The sequence below is a fragment of the Mustela lutreola genome, chromosome 3, assembly GCF_030435805.1.
Source record: "Mustela lutreola isolate mMusLut2 chromosome 3, mMusLut2.pri, whole genome shotgun sequence".
NCBI classification, from domain to species: domain Eukaryota; kingdom Metazoa; phylum Chordata; class Mammalia; order Carnivora; family Mustelidae; genus Mustela; species Mustela lutreola.
The window spans coordinates 201,674,461-201,689,834 of NC_081292.1; the positions used below are offsets into that span (position 1 = coordinate 201,674,461).

Consider the following 15,374-nt stretch of genomic DNA (forward strand, 5'->3'; position numbering starts at 1 on the left):
TTCACCCAAATGAACTAATAAGACCTAGAGAAAGGACTAACAATAAATGTACCCTTTCCCACCTGCACAACCATGACTCCTTACCACTTCTCTTTCCTCCCCCAGGACATCTGATACGAAGGACAGTTTGTGGTTAGTTTTAAGGCTTCATGCATTGTTACAACCTCAGTATGTTCGTTTGTAAGAGTAAATGATACTGGGTCAGTGTCGACCTCTGTCCCAGCTCCACACACCCACACCTCTGTCCTGCTCAGAATTCTCTTTTTTGGCTGGAGCTGAGTGACCTTTGTGGGCATTGCTGTCTGGTTTTGCCCCAACCGTTCCTGGCCCTTTTCATTTATTTCATTTCTGACCATAGGTGTTTGCATTTGCAACACTCACCATAAGTCTTTTCCCCTCCCAGGTAACATTTCAAATATGTAATTTAGGGGTGCTTGAGTGACTCAGTAGGTTAAGTCTCTGACGCTTGGTTTTGGCTCAGGTCGTAATCTCAGGGTCATGAGATCAAGCCCCACACCAGGCTCCTCACTCAGCAAGGAGTCTGCTGCATGATTCTCTCTCCCTCTCCCTCTGCCCCTCCCCACACATGCTCTCTCTCTCTCTCTCTCTCTCTCTAGCAGATAAATAAGTCTTTAAAGAAATCATTTAATTTAAATGTTTGAAACAGTGACCAAATAAAAAATGTTATTTCTTCATTTTTACTTATTTAACAAGTACTTATAGAGCACCCACAGGTACAAAACAGCACAATACAGAAATGATTAATACACACACACACACACACACACACACATATAATATATATATGCATATACAGTCCTAGCCCTCAAAAGAATTGTCAGTTTAACAAAGGAGAAAAACACAGATACAAAAAGAACAAAGAAATGAAGCAAAAGCAGAGTAAGGGAAAGGTGCCTAGCAGAAAATCATCACTCTCAAGGTCTCACATTATTTCACCTCATTATATTATGTGCTCCTGAATCTTATTCTTTAACTTACATGATTGAATCTAATCATGTGCATTTGTCCCGATAGAAACAGCATCAAGATATAAGCATACATGAAAGCTTCCTGAGAGCGAATCAGGCCTACGCATTATATGCAACACATTTGTCAAGAATTAGACTTGTAGGGGCGCCTGGGTGGCTCAGTGGGTTAAGCCTCTGCCTACGGCTTGGGTCGTGATCTCAGGGTCCTAGGATTGAGCCCCACATCGGGCTCCCTGCTCGGCGGGGAGCCTGCTTCCGCCCCTCTCTCTCTGCCTGCCTCTCTGCCTGCTTGTGATCTCTCCCTCTCTCTCTGTCAAATAAATGGATAAAATCTTTAAAAAAAAAAAAAAAGAATTAGACTTGTAACATTTTTCTTTACCTGCATCAAGAAAACAATGCTGTATGTTTTTGCTTTTAAATTAATCTTTCTTCTCATTGCTTCTCGGCCTTTTGGCTAAGATCAAGTGAAATTAATGTTTCTTCTTTATTAATTAGGATTGTGTTGTTTTTAGATTTCTTGGAATAGTTTTTAATATTGCCTCAATGAGAGAAACCATTGTTAACAAGTCTGCAAAAATCATGTTATAGAATTATTAGTTCTTCTCAAAGCAAACTTTTAAAGAAAAACATGATTCCTGTTCTCATAATTTCTAAAGCGTATCTGTTTGAAGTTCTGTTTGAAGAAGTCACAGTAATAGTGTGATGTAGTCTTAGGAGGAGTGCTTTATTGGAGGTTATTACTCTGTGTATGAATGGGTCTTTGCTTAGTGATCAATTTACTTCTTTTTATGGATTTCCTTAATAAGCCTATAGGCTAACTGATGAAGTTATCAATGTAAATGAATTTTACATTTTGTTCTATAATCTCTTTTCAGATTAATATAGCTGCTAAGAGAGGAATGAAATTTGTTGGATTCCTATCACAGCCTTACCCACCACTTAAATTCTGCAACGGAACCAACCATGATGGAGATACAGAATCAACACTGTCTGTGAGACACATTTCAGAGGAAAACTGTAAAAGTTGGAATGAAGGAACATTGAGTGGGCAGTCATCTGAGAGTGGAATTGAGGAAGAACTTCATCATGAAAGTGGACAGTGTCAAATGGACCGAGATAGCAGCCCCAGTTACTCTAAATCCAGAAGGGGAGAAGGTAATAGACAAGAGAAGTAGAAATAGTGCAATAGTTTAAATTTGGCAAAAATACATTTTTCAAGTTTTTTAGAAATGTGAGTCAAAGTAAATTTCTAAAGATTATAAACACTGAATAAACTAATATAAACTTGTCTTGAAATGTTTTGAAATTATTATAGCCAAAAATAAGATAGAGCAGTTTTTCAAACAGCTGTCCGTGGCATGGTCATACAATGCCATCCACATAAGGAAGTTTTGTTTTGAAAATTGGTTTCCATTTAGTCATTCACCAACTCCTGTATAAAATGGAGGCTGTGTGTGTATACAGAAAGTGATTCTATAAATATAGAAAGCTGTTCTGACTTATGTTTGTTTTTAAAAACAGTGTGTGAGAATTTTAGTTTTGGCTTTTCCCATTTCATGGATAGTTTTTGCCTTTGAAGTTAATTGGCTTTCTTTGATCATCAATTAGAATAAGAAAATGCAATTCATGATGAAACGATTAATATAACAATAGTGCCTGCATCCTAAAATAACCTTAAACATTAGTCTTCTTCTACTTTGCCAACTGGCAAGTCTTCCAAAAAACTGAGACTTCTTTTTCATGTATTTTGGCCTGCTCAGAGTTTTCTGCTACCTTCGCAGGCATGCTTTAAAAGGCACTACTAGAGAAAGTCAAAGACGATACATACCTTAGAATTAAGAGCTCTGGAGTCAGACTGCCTCAATTTCTTCATAGAAAGGGGGTTGTTGTGAGAAGTTGCTAAAGATAAGACACTTAGTCCAGTGCCTGCCGCAGAATCAGTTCTGTATTAAGTTAACTGTTGTTGACTGATCCTTTGATCTGTGCCAGGGCTGAAACTACACACTCTGGTGTAACACAGCACGCACACATACACCGGCCTTCCAGGTTGTAGTGAGATGTACTCAACATTCTGAGGATGGCAGAGACCCACTTGACCATGATCAGCACCATCTTTTTAAGAATGAACCAGAAGCATTTTCTAATTCATCTCACCTCTCCTCACCACCACCACCCTCCCATTTTTCTCCCCAGCTCCCTAGCTAACAACCATCCCGATTTTCCTGCAGTGTAAACATTTTAGGAACAAAAGAGTTGTTGGAGCTATGGTCAGAGACCTATTTTCTATCTTCCATACAACGCTACCTTTAAAGTCCTGCTGGTTCCCATCCTAACTTCGACAACATCAGGTGTTTATTCCAGTCCTTTTAAGTTCTAAATCCAATATGCTACCAATTTAATTAAATTGTCCATCTTTAGTTTCTACTTTCCTTTTTTTTAAGATTTTATTTATTTGACAGACGGACAGAGATCACAGTAGGCAGAGAGGCAGGCAGAGAGAGAAAGGAGGAAGCAGGTTCCTGCTGAGCAGAGAGCCCGATGTGGGGCTCTATCCCAGGACCCTGGGATCATAACCTGAGCCGAAGACGACAGAGGCTTAACCCAATGAGCCACCCAGGCGCCCCTGGTTTCTACTTTCTTTTTTTAATTTTTTTTTTAATTTTTAGAGGGTGCGTGGAGGAACAGAGAGGAAATCTTAAGCAGGCTCTATGCCCAGTGCAGAGCCCAACCCAGGGCTTGGTCTCACAACTCTGAGATCACTACCTGAGCTGAAATCAAGAGTCAGATGCTTAATCAACTGAGCCAACCAGGAGTCCCTAGGCTCCACTTTCTAAATAGTTTAAATCATATACTTCTTAATAATTTGTCTATGGCAGTATTTCTTAACTTTGTGTGCAGGGTAGGATGGTGGCAACATGAGTTTGAGGGAGACACACACAAAAGGCCTCTTGGAGAATCTGCTGAAGCCCATGGAGACTCAGTCCAGAAAAATGTACATGGGTACACCTGAGTGGCTCAGTTCACTGGGCATCCGACTCTTGCTTTGGGCTCAGGTCATGATCTCATGGTCATGAGATCGAGTCTTGAATCTGGCTCCACACTCTGAGTGGAGTCTGCTGGAGTTTCTCTCTCTCTTTCTCTCCCCCTGCCCCTTCCCCTACTTGAGCACTCTCTAAACTAATTAATTAATTTAATTTAATTTAATTTAATTTAATGGTTTTTTTAATGCACGTAAAAAAAATGCACATGACATACATACCTCCAAGTACTTTTGCAATACAAGTGGCATTGGTCTTCCAAAACATAACCATATAGGTGGGTCCATAGACCACCCCCCAAGTTAAGAATATGTCAATTTATAGGGCGCCTGGGTGGCACAATGGGTTAAGCCTCTGCCTTCGGCTCAGGTCACGATCTCAGGGTCCTGGGATCGAGCCCCGCATCAGGCTCTCTACTCAGTGGGGAGCCTGCTTCTTTCTCTCTCTCTCTGCCTGCCTCTCTGCCTACTTGTGATCTCTGTCTGTCAAATAAATAAATAAAATCTTTAAAAAAAAAAAAAAGAATTTGTCAGCTTATGGAAAACTAGAAGGTATGACCCAGCAATTCAGTGTCTAAATAAGTATTCTAGAGTCACTCCTACATGAGAGGCATGCATAATGTTTACGATAACAAAATTTTGGAAACAATACATCAACGAGAATAATAAACTGCAGTTTAACTAAATGAATAAGGTCTATATGTATTAATTCCACTTCAAGCATTAAAAAAATCAATTTATAGTGGCATCTGGGTGGCTCAATTGATTAAGTGTCTGCCTTTGGCTCAGGTCATGATCTGGGTTCCTGGGATGGAGGCCCCCTCCCCCCATCTCCCCTCCTTGGGATCCCTACTCAGTGGGGAGTCTGCTTCTCCCTCTCTCTCTTCTCTCCCCCCACAAGACTTTGCTCTCTCTCTCTCAAATAATATATAAAATCTTTCTAAAAAATCAATTTCTAGGGCTGCCTGCGTGGCTCAGTTGGTTAAGCCTCTGCCTTCAGCTCAGGTCATGATCTCGGGGTCCTGGGATCGAGCCCCACATCGGGCTCTCTGCTCAGCAGGGAGCTCACTTTCCCCTCCTTCCCGTCTGCCTCTCTGCCTACTTGTGACTTTTCTCTCTGACAAATAAATAAATAAAATCTTTTTTAAAAAATCAGTTTATAGGGTGAGTGGGTAGCTCAGAGGGTTAAGCCTCTGCCCTCAGCTCAGGTCATGATCTCAGGGTCCTGGGATGGAGCCCCGCATCCAGCTCTCTGCTCAGCTGCTTCCCCCCCTTTCTCTCTGTCTGCCTCTCTGCCTACTTGTGATCTCTTTCTGTGTGTCAAGTAAATAAATAAAATCTTTTAAAAAATTAAAAAAATAAAAATAAAATCCCTGACTGACAAACAAGCTTTAAAAAAAAAAAAAGACCATTAATAGATGCATATATACAATATCATACTGCTTTAAATGTTTTTTTAAACTGCAAAACATGATATATATTAATAGGTACATAAATGTGCATTAAGAGAGTAAAAGTTTGAATGAGAATAATAAACACCCAATCATTATAGTAGCTCCTTCTGGAGAATTGGATTAGGGAAGATAACAAAGTGAGCCTCAACTACATCCATTTCTCATTTCCTGGAAAAAAGTCTAAAGGAAACATGGCATAAGGTTAACATTTAATAAAGCTGAGTGGTACGTAATTTTATTAATTCTCTATACTTATCTGTTTGCTTGAAATACATGAGTAATAAAAGAAAATTTTAGGAAACTTTTTAATAAATGAATAAATATTTTTTCTTCTTTCTGAACATCTATCCCCAGATAACAAATTGTATATAGTATTCAATGTTTTTGATGATGAATCAACCTGTTGGACCTATCAGGAAGGCGTCCTGTCAATGAAAGTAACAAGAAAAGGATCTGTCATTAGTACGCTTGATGCTGATTGGCTGGAATTAACTACATTTTATTATAAGCAAGGCTTGTCTTTAATTGATTCTTTTGTATGCTGGGAAACATCTAAAGGTAAGTTATATATTATTATATATTCATAACTAAAGAATTTGATCTGTGTCAGAGCTGGTGGAAATGTTTTTGTCTTTCAAGATCTGTGGCTAAAAGGACAGGTATTAATCATTAGGAATTAGATTGCAATTATGACACAGCCATGTAGCTCTAATTTAAAAGTTTAACCATCATGCTTTCCTGTTGCCACTGCTTTTGGCAACCTTGAAAGGAAAGAAAATAAAGAGGTGACCGAATTTCCACTAGACCCAAAAAGCACTAAGGAAAACCTTCTTCCCTCTGAGCCACAGGTCCTGATGACCCAGATTTTGGACAGTGTGTCACATCTGGTCAGGGCCAGTGACTAAGAAGCCCAATCATGTTCCAGTTTGTATAGCACGGGTTGTCATGACCATAAATGAGAACAGCAAGGTGTACACAGCAAGCCCTTTCCACATCCCTGTGAAACAAAGGTCTTCAAGCTCAGCCTCCTTGAAGAGATGGCCTATGACCTGTCTCCCAGCCAAGCACAGGCTTGTGAGCGGGGCTCTGGGAACACTAAGAACCTGGAGGATCCAATGTCCTCTGGTCCCTTGTGCCTTTCCTATGTTCTTTTCTGTAGAAAGTAACTTGACAGTAAGCTGAGGGGAACATCTTCAAGCCCTGTTTTCCCATCACCACAGCTGCATACTCCTCCCCAGGGCTCTGCCTTCTCTCCTGAAGATGCTCCCAGAGGCTGGGCACAGATTCCCGCTGTGAATCATAATAAAGAGATTGTGATGATAGATAGCAGATAGATAGATAGATAGATGATAGATAGACAGATGCAAGCTTAACCATCATATGTGGTAGAATTATAGTGGAATGTTTGCTGTTGGGATGTAACTGTCAGGAATAGACAAAACTGTATGATTGACTAGGATTTTCCAAATAAGATGTGTTATAACAGCCCATTTAGGAGGATTATAATTGCATTTGACAGTTACTATCCAAACTTACACACTGTCTCAAATTTGGACACTATCTACCATGTATTCTAGTCTATATCTGACTCTATAATTTGTATAGAAAATAACCTTTGGTTCAAAAATGATATTGACTCTACTTATTTCTGCCCCCTTTTATCTTTCAACTTCCCCTAGCCTTCCTCTTAGTTGCAATGGAACATGTAATCATTCATGTCTAGCACAAAAACAAACAAATCTTTCCAAAAATTTCTTTCTAGAGAAACTATTTTAAAAAAGAGATTGGTGGTAAAAGAAAAGAAAAATTCATGGTTAGGAGATTTGAAAAATAAGTTAGGAAGGATGAAGGCTATGAAAACCAGGGTAATTAATTACCTCATTGAGGTTAGAGGAAAGAAAAAAAAAGCAAATAAGATGAGATCTCAATATACCTTACTATCATTAAATCAGACTACCATTCCGGGGTCGCCTGGGTGGCTCAGTCATTAAGCGTCTGCCTTCGACTCGGGTCATGATCCTAGGGTCCTGGGATACAGCCCCATGTCAGGTTCCCTGCTCGGCAGGTAGCCTGCTTCTCCCTCTCCCACTCCCCCTTCTTGTGTTCCTTTCCTCACTGTGTCTCTCTCTGTCAAATATTAAATAGAATCCTTTAAAAATAAAAAAAAGAAAAAGACCATCATTCAGTATGGAGTTTCCACAAAAAGTTAAAAATAGAACTATACTACGATCCCGCAATTGCACTACTAGGTATTTCCCAAAGAATTCAAAATACTGTTTGAAGGGACACATGCACCCCAATGTTTATAGCAGCACTATCAACAATAGCCAAATTAAAGAAAAAGCCGAAAAGTCCATCAACTGATGAATGAATAAAGATGTATGTATGTTTGTGTATATATACACATGCATACACACAATTAAATATTACTTACCCATCAAAAAGAATGAAATCTTTCCTTTTGCAACACTATCCGATGGAGCTAGAGTGTATTATGCTAAGAAAAATAAGTCAGGGAAAGACAAATGCCATATGATTTCACTCATAAGTGGAAGAAACGAAACAGATGAACCATAGGGTAAGAAGTAAAAAAGTGGGGGGAGGCAAATCATAAGACAGTTTTTTTTTAAGATTTTGTTTATTTATTTGACAAAGAGAGATTTGTTTATTTGAGAGAGAGAGAGCATGAGCAGGGATTGGGGATGCTGAGAGAGAGGGAGAGGCAGACTCCCCACTGATCAAAGAACCAGACATGGGGCTCAGTCCCAGGAACCTGGGATCATGACCTGAGCAGAAGGCAGACACTTAACGAGCTGAGCCACCCAGGTGCCCCATGAGACACTCAACTACAGAGAACAAACTGAGGGTTGTTGGAGGAGAGGAGGGCAGGAATGGTCTAAATGGGTGATGAGTATTAAGGAGGCACTTGTTGGGGCACCTGGGTGGCTCAGTGGGTTAAGCCTCTGCCTTTGGCTCAGGTCATGATCTCAGGGTCCTGGGATCGAGTCCCGCATCGGGCTCTTAGCTCAGCAGGGAACTTGCTTCCTCCTCTCTCTCTCTCTGTTTGCCTCTTGCCTTCCTGTGATCTCTGTCAAATAAATAAAATCTTTTAAAAATTTTTTTAAAAAGGAGGCACTTGTTATGAGCACTGGGTGTTATATGTAAGTGATAAATCACAAAATTCTACTCCTGAAGCCAATATTAGAGTATATGTTTAACTAAGTAGAATTTAAATAAAGACTTTTTTTAAAAAAAAAAAATTTAAAAAAAAAGAAAGTCAGCTATCAGTTAACCAGGGATACCTTAACTAACAGAACTAAAGACTTTGGGATGGACATGCAGGGGGTATGTGCTATGGTGAGGGTTATGAATTGTGTAAGACTGATGAATCACAGACCTGTACCCCTGAAACAAATAATACAACATATGTTAAATGGAATAAAAAAAAAAAAAAAAAAAAGAACTAAAGGTTTTGGGTAATTATCTAAAATTATCAAGAATCATGGTCCAGGGGCACCTGGGTGGCTCAGTGGATTAAACCTCTGCCTATGGCTCAGGTCATGATCTCAGGGTCCTAGGATCGAGCCCCACATCCGGCTCTCTGCTCAGTGGGGAGGCTGCTTCCCCCTCTCTCTCTGCCTGCCTCTCTGCCTACTTGTGATCTCTGCCAAATAAACAAATAAAATCTTTAAAAAAAAAAAAAAAAAGAATCATGGTCCAATAGGTTCTTTTAACTAGAAACCAAGACTAAGGATCTAGGCCACTGGAACACCCAGAAATTATGGCCCATAACACAGAGCCCACAGCTGTGCTCAATAGATATTCCTTAGTATTGGGGGTTATTATAAACTTTTATGGACGCACCAAAATCTAGTAAGAAGAGCGGATAAGCCCAGGGTTTTAATGTTATGTCCTCAACTTAGGAGTGGGTGATCTGGAGAAGTGAGGGAGCTTATGGAGCCACATTTTCCTGAAAGGCAAATAGAAATATGCCCTCCTTTACTGCTGTGAAAATTTAGTAAGACATAGGGTGTACGAAGTGACTCCACAGTCCCCGCCCCTGCCGGAGCTGGCTCTCTGCGGTCCCTTCCCCGCGCCACGGCTCCGGAGGGCTGTCACAGCGCCGAGGGCCACCGGCTTGGAGGTCGGTGTACGCTTCTGTAGTTCCCTTTCTTCTCTTTCTCTTTCTCTTCCTTCCAGAAAGTCTAAGTTGGAGCCATTTCAAATTTTGGTTCGTGACTAACTGCTGAAGGAAGAACGAAAAATACTCCTTTCAAAATCCCTTTCAGGCCTGCCAGCCTTGGGCCTCGCCCGGTGAAAATAAAATTAGCCCCAGCAGTTGCCAGCCGGAGGCTCCGGAGGCCTTTTGTTCGCAAAGCCTCAGAAGCTGTTAGAGAGCCCGGGGAGAAGCTCTCCCGCTCCGCAGCTGGGAGCGTCTCATTAGCCATCTTACACGGAGGGCTGTGCCAGGGCCCTAACGAGCCCCCGCGGGGTGTGGGGTCCGGCGAGTGGGTGTGTCACTCGGGACTTCCCGACCAGCGCAGGCAAGCCGCGGAGGGGACCTGTGACCCGCGCCGGTGTCACTGTGAGAAGCAAGTCAGCGGAGGCGGGGCTGAATCGGTTGCTTTGTTCTGGGCTGTGTGATGCCTGACAGCTAGAGCACGGGGCACACAATGTGTGTTTGGTTTTGTCTCGCTTCCATCCTCTTCCAGAATACTGTCAGAAGTCAGCCTGTCACGAGGAATAGACGGACAAAACCAGACGGTGCACAGACATCTAAATGCATTACTGCACAGATCTCGTTTTATAAAATACCTTCCTCTAGAGACAGGGAGAGGAGGAACGACTTTTTAAAAAGTTTTCTCCTTTGGTGGGGTCACGGTGGAGGGGTCGTGAGGTCTGTGAATTCTTCTTCAGCGCCCTTTCCCACGCACCCTCAAAGCCTTTTCTGCTTCGGAAAGCTCCCCGGGAGAGGCACGCCGTGGCCCGCTCGCTGTTCCTCCAGCCGGAGGCTTCCCACCGCGGCCGCCTCCTGTATCTGACCTTCTCCACACTGCCAGGCCCTCACCAAACTGGTCCTCTGCTGGAATCACTGCAGAAGCACTGGAGGGCAAAAACCCCAAAGGGTCCCAGGAGAGCCTGCAACAGGCTTCCCCAGATGAGCCGAAGAAGACAAAGCATGTGCAGAGATTCAGTGGGCAGTTGGCACGGGCTGAGATGAGCAGCTTGGCCAGCTGGTATAAAACACACCCACACACTCACACTCACACACACACACACACACACACACACACACACACACACGTCCTCCTACTTCACTAGCCTATAAATGCCCCCATCATTGTCAGAGAATAGTCTCTCCCCACCTTGAGTACACTCACATTTTAAGGCTACATTTTTATTTTTTAGGAATGTTTAGACTTAAATTCATGTCGATCTCTTCACCCCTATAAAACCGCGTGTGTGGAGCTAGCAGGCAAGCCGTCCGAGGAGGAGGAGGGGTAGAGTGCTCACAAAGCACCATGTGCTAATTCACGTCACGAGTGCCCAGGCACGTGGTTCGGAGGATGAGCAAACCCGACGTCTTCCCTGCTCTCGGGAAGCTGGCCCTGGGGCATAAGGCCGTCGGGCAGCCACGGGGTGGAAGCGCGCGTGTCTGGTTTCGAAACTGAGAAGCGTGGCGCCAGCCCCCAACGTCATATGGCAAGGAGGGGGTCAAGAGGCGCCGCCTGACGAGTCACCAGTCGCACCGAGACCGGAAAGCCGGCATTCGGGAGCCAGAGACAGGCCGTTGTAGGCAGAAGAAACACCCCCAGAGGTTCAGAAACCCCAGGGCAGTCAGAGGATCGGGGAAAGTGTGTGTGTCGCTGGAGCAGGGTGTGAAGGGAGACCGGCTCCCGGCAAGGGAGGCGAGGAGAGCGGCAGCTGGTCTTGATGGAGCGCAGCAAGGGCTGACCTGGATTTGTACTTGTTGTTATAAGCATAAATACTTATTGTTATAAACACCGTTCTAAGCACTTTACAGTTTTTAACTCATTTAACCCCCACGGCAACCCTATGAGGTTGGCATGATTGTTTCCCTTTTATAGATGAGAAAGCTGAGGCACAGAAATATTAAATAAAAATGTGCCCATGCTCACGCCACGAGACGGTGAGGCACCGGGGCATCGAGCTGGAGTGCGGGCTCTTAGCCGATGAGCCGTCCTGCCAGGACTGATTTCTTTTTTTTCCTTTTTTTGTCATCCTACCAGGATTTTTATTCCAAATCATTCGCTGAAGATTTAAAGAGGGACTGATGACCTGATCTGCATTTCTTTTTTAAGATTGTATTTATTTATTTGAGAGAGAGACAGTGAGAGAGAGCATGAGCGAGGAGAAGGTCAGAGGGAGAAGCAGACTCCTCGTGGAGCTGGGAACCTGGTGCGGGACTCGATCCCGGGACTCCAGGATCATGACCTGAGCCGAAGGCGGTCGTCCAGCCAGCTGAGCCACCCGGGCGTCCCCTGATCTGCATTTTTAAAAGAACCTCTTTGGCCTCATTTTGGGAAGAGGATCAGGGAGGGCAGGAGTGGAAGGGGGTGCCATTAAGAGGCTGTTGCATTGACTCATACAGAGATAAGGGTAGAGACAGAGAAAAATTAACAGGCTGAGATTTGTTTTGGAGACAGAATATTTATGAATAATCTCCAAATGAGAGTTCCTATATGTGCTCTCCAATCCTCAGAGATGGTCCAGGCCAAAAAGGACACGTGCACCAAAAATACTAAAACAAAAGGTTACTTTTCCTCGCATTTACAGAAATGTCAGTGTCACGTATCGCTGAAATGAATGTGTCAGGACATCTGTCCAGACGAGTAAACCGTTCCCTGAGAATCCTTTAAGCTTGTGCTTCTCAAAACAGGGTTCAAATACTCTGGGGGTATGCAGCCTTGTGCTAGGGCTTACAAAGGCTCACAGGATAAAATTCTTCCTAGAATATCAGTATTAGTCAAGATGGGGAGATGGAGAACCACACTTTTTTACATATAAAAACATACTTGAAAAGTATGCAAAATTTGCATGGATTTTAAGATACAACATTAGAGTTGAAAGAATTATTCTTGCCACACTTGAAGTACACTTCCAACTGTACTTGGAGACCATCCTCAAGGACAAAGGTCTAGTTCCCTTTGCTATTGGTGGTATTTGGCTTTAAAAAAAAATTAAGCGGCACTGCATCAGGTCAACGACTTGTAACTTTTTCATATTACGTACACGTAGGAAATGGTCATATTATATGAAGCATACAGGTAGAAGAGGATAACGTTTTTCTGAGCAGGAGGGGGCGCCCTATATCTTGGCACTCCTGTAGCAGGTTCTCTGCATACCAGTGAGTCAAGGCATATTGGGTGGAAAGCTCTGGGGTGTGTAATGTTGAGAAGTGACCCAGTTCGGGAACAGTTATTAAGTAACTGGTCAGAATTATCACCTCACACCATTACCTGAAAGATCTAACACACCAAGCACCCAAACAGTCATTCTCCATGGGACTGGCCCTGCCACCCTGCCTTGCCACCACTTCTGTTAGGGCGAATTTTTCAAGTGATCTAAGTACTTTCTGCTGTAATTATCCTTCGTCAGTGGCTCTGGGAATTGACATGGGCCCCAAGAAGGTCAGCCAGCGCTCTGGGAGCTCTAAAGTGAGAGGGAGAGACCTAAGTATAATATCCACATAGTAAAGTGCATTAACCTCACGTGTACAGCCAAACAGAATACAAACATTCAAGATATAAGACATCTCTTTATATGTCAGCTGTATCTCAATAAAGCTGCGAGGGGGGAATTTAGATCCTGAGAACAAGGAAACAGACACAGAGCCACAAACCCAACGGTTCTCACATTATATAATCCCCAAGTAAATAAGAGGCAGATTATAATTACACAATTATCACAGCATACAATTATTTCTAAAATTCATACCCCCATTCTAAAAAAGGACTTGGAGCATACATAGTTTTATAGATGGTGTTATGATGCTCTAAACTTACAGTCTGAAAGATTTACTTCCCCTGGCCACTTTGGGGTGACAGTGGACAAGTACATTTAAAGGAAGTGGAACATATACATATGCTGTAATCAGAAAACTAATTCCAACTAGTAAATTAAACTTTACTGGGTTTTTGGGAACCAGCCTGAACAATGTAAATTCTTCATGATGTTCCGCCCTAGCTGTAAATAATGTAAATAATAATAATAGTAAAGAGTTTCTGTTAAAGTATACAGCCTATTAATAAAAACCAAGACTAAAAATTACATTGAAATTATGTTTGTCTTTTTTATCTTGAAAACTTTATAGGTTATAATTTAGATAATCCACCAGGGAGACCTTGATGTGACATTGTACAGTATAAAAAACCAAAATGTTTAACCAGCACGTGACCATGGGAAAATTGTCTCCTATTGCAAAATAAGACACAAAAGAACGTCCATAAAATCAGTTAAGTTTTCCCCAGCTGGTTATTGTCAGCTATTCAAGAAAATGTCAGAGGCCCTCCCTTAAAACTTCCTTCCCAGCAGGAATGCTTTTGACAATGACTTCTGTGTGAGATTTTCCTGTTACCATTCTTTTATGATTTTTTTAAGGCATCATGGAGGTGAAGAATTGTTTTGTGTTTACAGTTTTTGAAGGGGTCTTACCTCACATTAGTTTTAATATCGCACCTGTAACTTCAAGAATTAACATTTTTTTATGTTTTCTCTCTTAATGGTGTAATTCATACGCATAAACATACAGACCGGAAACCAAAATTTGATTTCAAGGTGAAGGTCATTTCCCGATGCTTTCTAGGCTGAGGAAATCCACTTGCTTCCCATTGTGCAATATTATTTTATCTTGGTTTTCTTATCCTAGTTTTCATATTTACAGTGTGATTTTAATTCAGTAGAGTGCAAACCTGTCTTGAGCTTTCCCACAAAAAAATATAATAATAATAACCTTCAAAGAGGAGGAGGAGGAGGATGTTGATTCAGCCAAAACAAGAGCTTATTAGTTTGTATTTCTGCTTACTAAAGTGTTATCTAAGGATTTAAATAATCTTAAGAGACACTCCGTATTTGCAGCTGCTCTTAACCGTATCCTTTTCCTCACAGGGGACCCTCTGCCTAAATCTTTGGAAGGATTCTTTATCTACGAAGAGGAAGGTTCTGGAGTTCCAGGTTCCATTAGGAAAGGAAATGATGCCATCGTAGTAGAACAATGGACCGTTATTGAGGTAAACTGCAGTTTTCTGACAAGTTAGCTTTACTTATTTATTTATTTTTTATTTAGTTTTTTTTTTTTTTTTTTTTTTTTAGTTTTACATGATAAAAATCTTCGTTGCCTAATCCAGGCAGCATCCTTCAAAGACGTGTCTGTGCAGGGTTCAGAATTTCATCACGAGTCTATCACTAAGCTTTGTTCGCATTTGTGAGAAGGCGATTTCCTTTACTCAGTGTCCCACTTCATTATAAGGCAGCAAAATAATCACCTATATCTAGATAGCAGTAGATTCCCATGCTAGTCCAAAGTACCCTGGCACCAAGATTCTCTTGACGCATGCCATGGCAACCAGCTGAAACTGAAAAAAACTCAGTCAATAACTACGATTTTATCTCCAAGCAAGCAATGTGACTGGCTTTTTATTTACCTTGTGAATTGACTTTCAACGGCAAAAATATCCAAAAGGTGTTCTCTCTCTCGCCAGGCCAAATATGTACACACAGCATTGTCCTTCCTAATCAGAGCTGACATTGCTGCTGATGTTGTGCACTCTGAATTCAGATGTCCCCGAATGGACTGCCCTTGAGGTGTACAGACTGAATTCAGGTATATCGTGTTGTGTGCATGAGGCCCTCACTGACAGGCTCTTTCGTGGA

The 15,374-nt window shown here is 42.0% G+C and overlaps 1 protein-coding gene and 1 long non-coding RNA gene across 2 annotated transcripts in view; one reads left to right on the forward strand and one right to left on the reverse strand.

Annotated features, from left to right (window-relative positions):
* RFTN2 (raftlin family member 2) overlaps nucleotides 1–15,374 on the forward strand; it is a 69,208-nt gene that overhangs the window by 24,685 nt on the left and 29,149 nt on the right. Inside the window, exons 4-6 of the mRNA XM_059168501.1 lie at nucleotides 1,865–2,144; nucleotides 5,835–6,038; nucleotides 14,610–14,731. Coding sequence (XP_059024484.1) covers nucleotides 1,865–2,144; nucleotides 5,835–6,038; nucleotides 14,610–14,731 — 606 coding nt within the window. The remainder of the gene's footprint in view (nucleotides 1–1,864; nucleotides 2,145–5,834; nucleotides 6,039–14,609; nucleotides 14,732–15,374) is intronic.
* LOC131827620 (uncharacterized) overlaps nucleotides 1–15,374 on the reverse strand; it is a 47,721-nt gene that overhangs the window by 4,404 nt on the left and 27,943 nt on the right. The window lies entirely within an intron of this gene.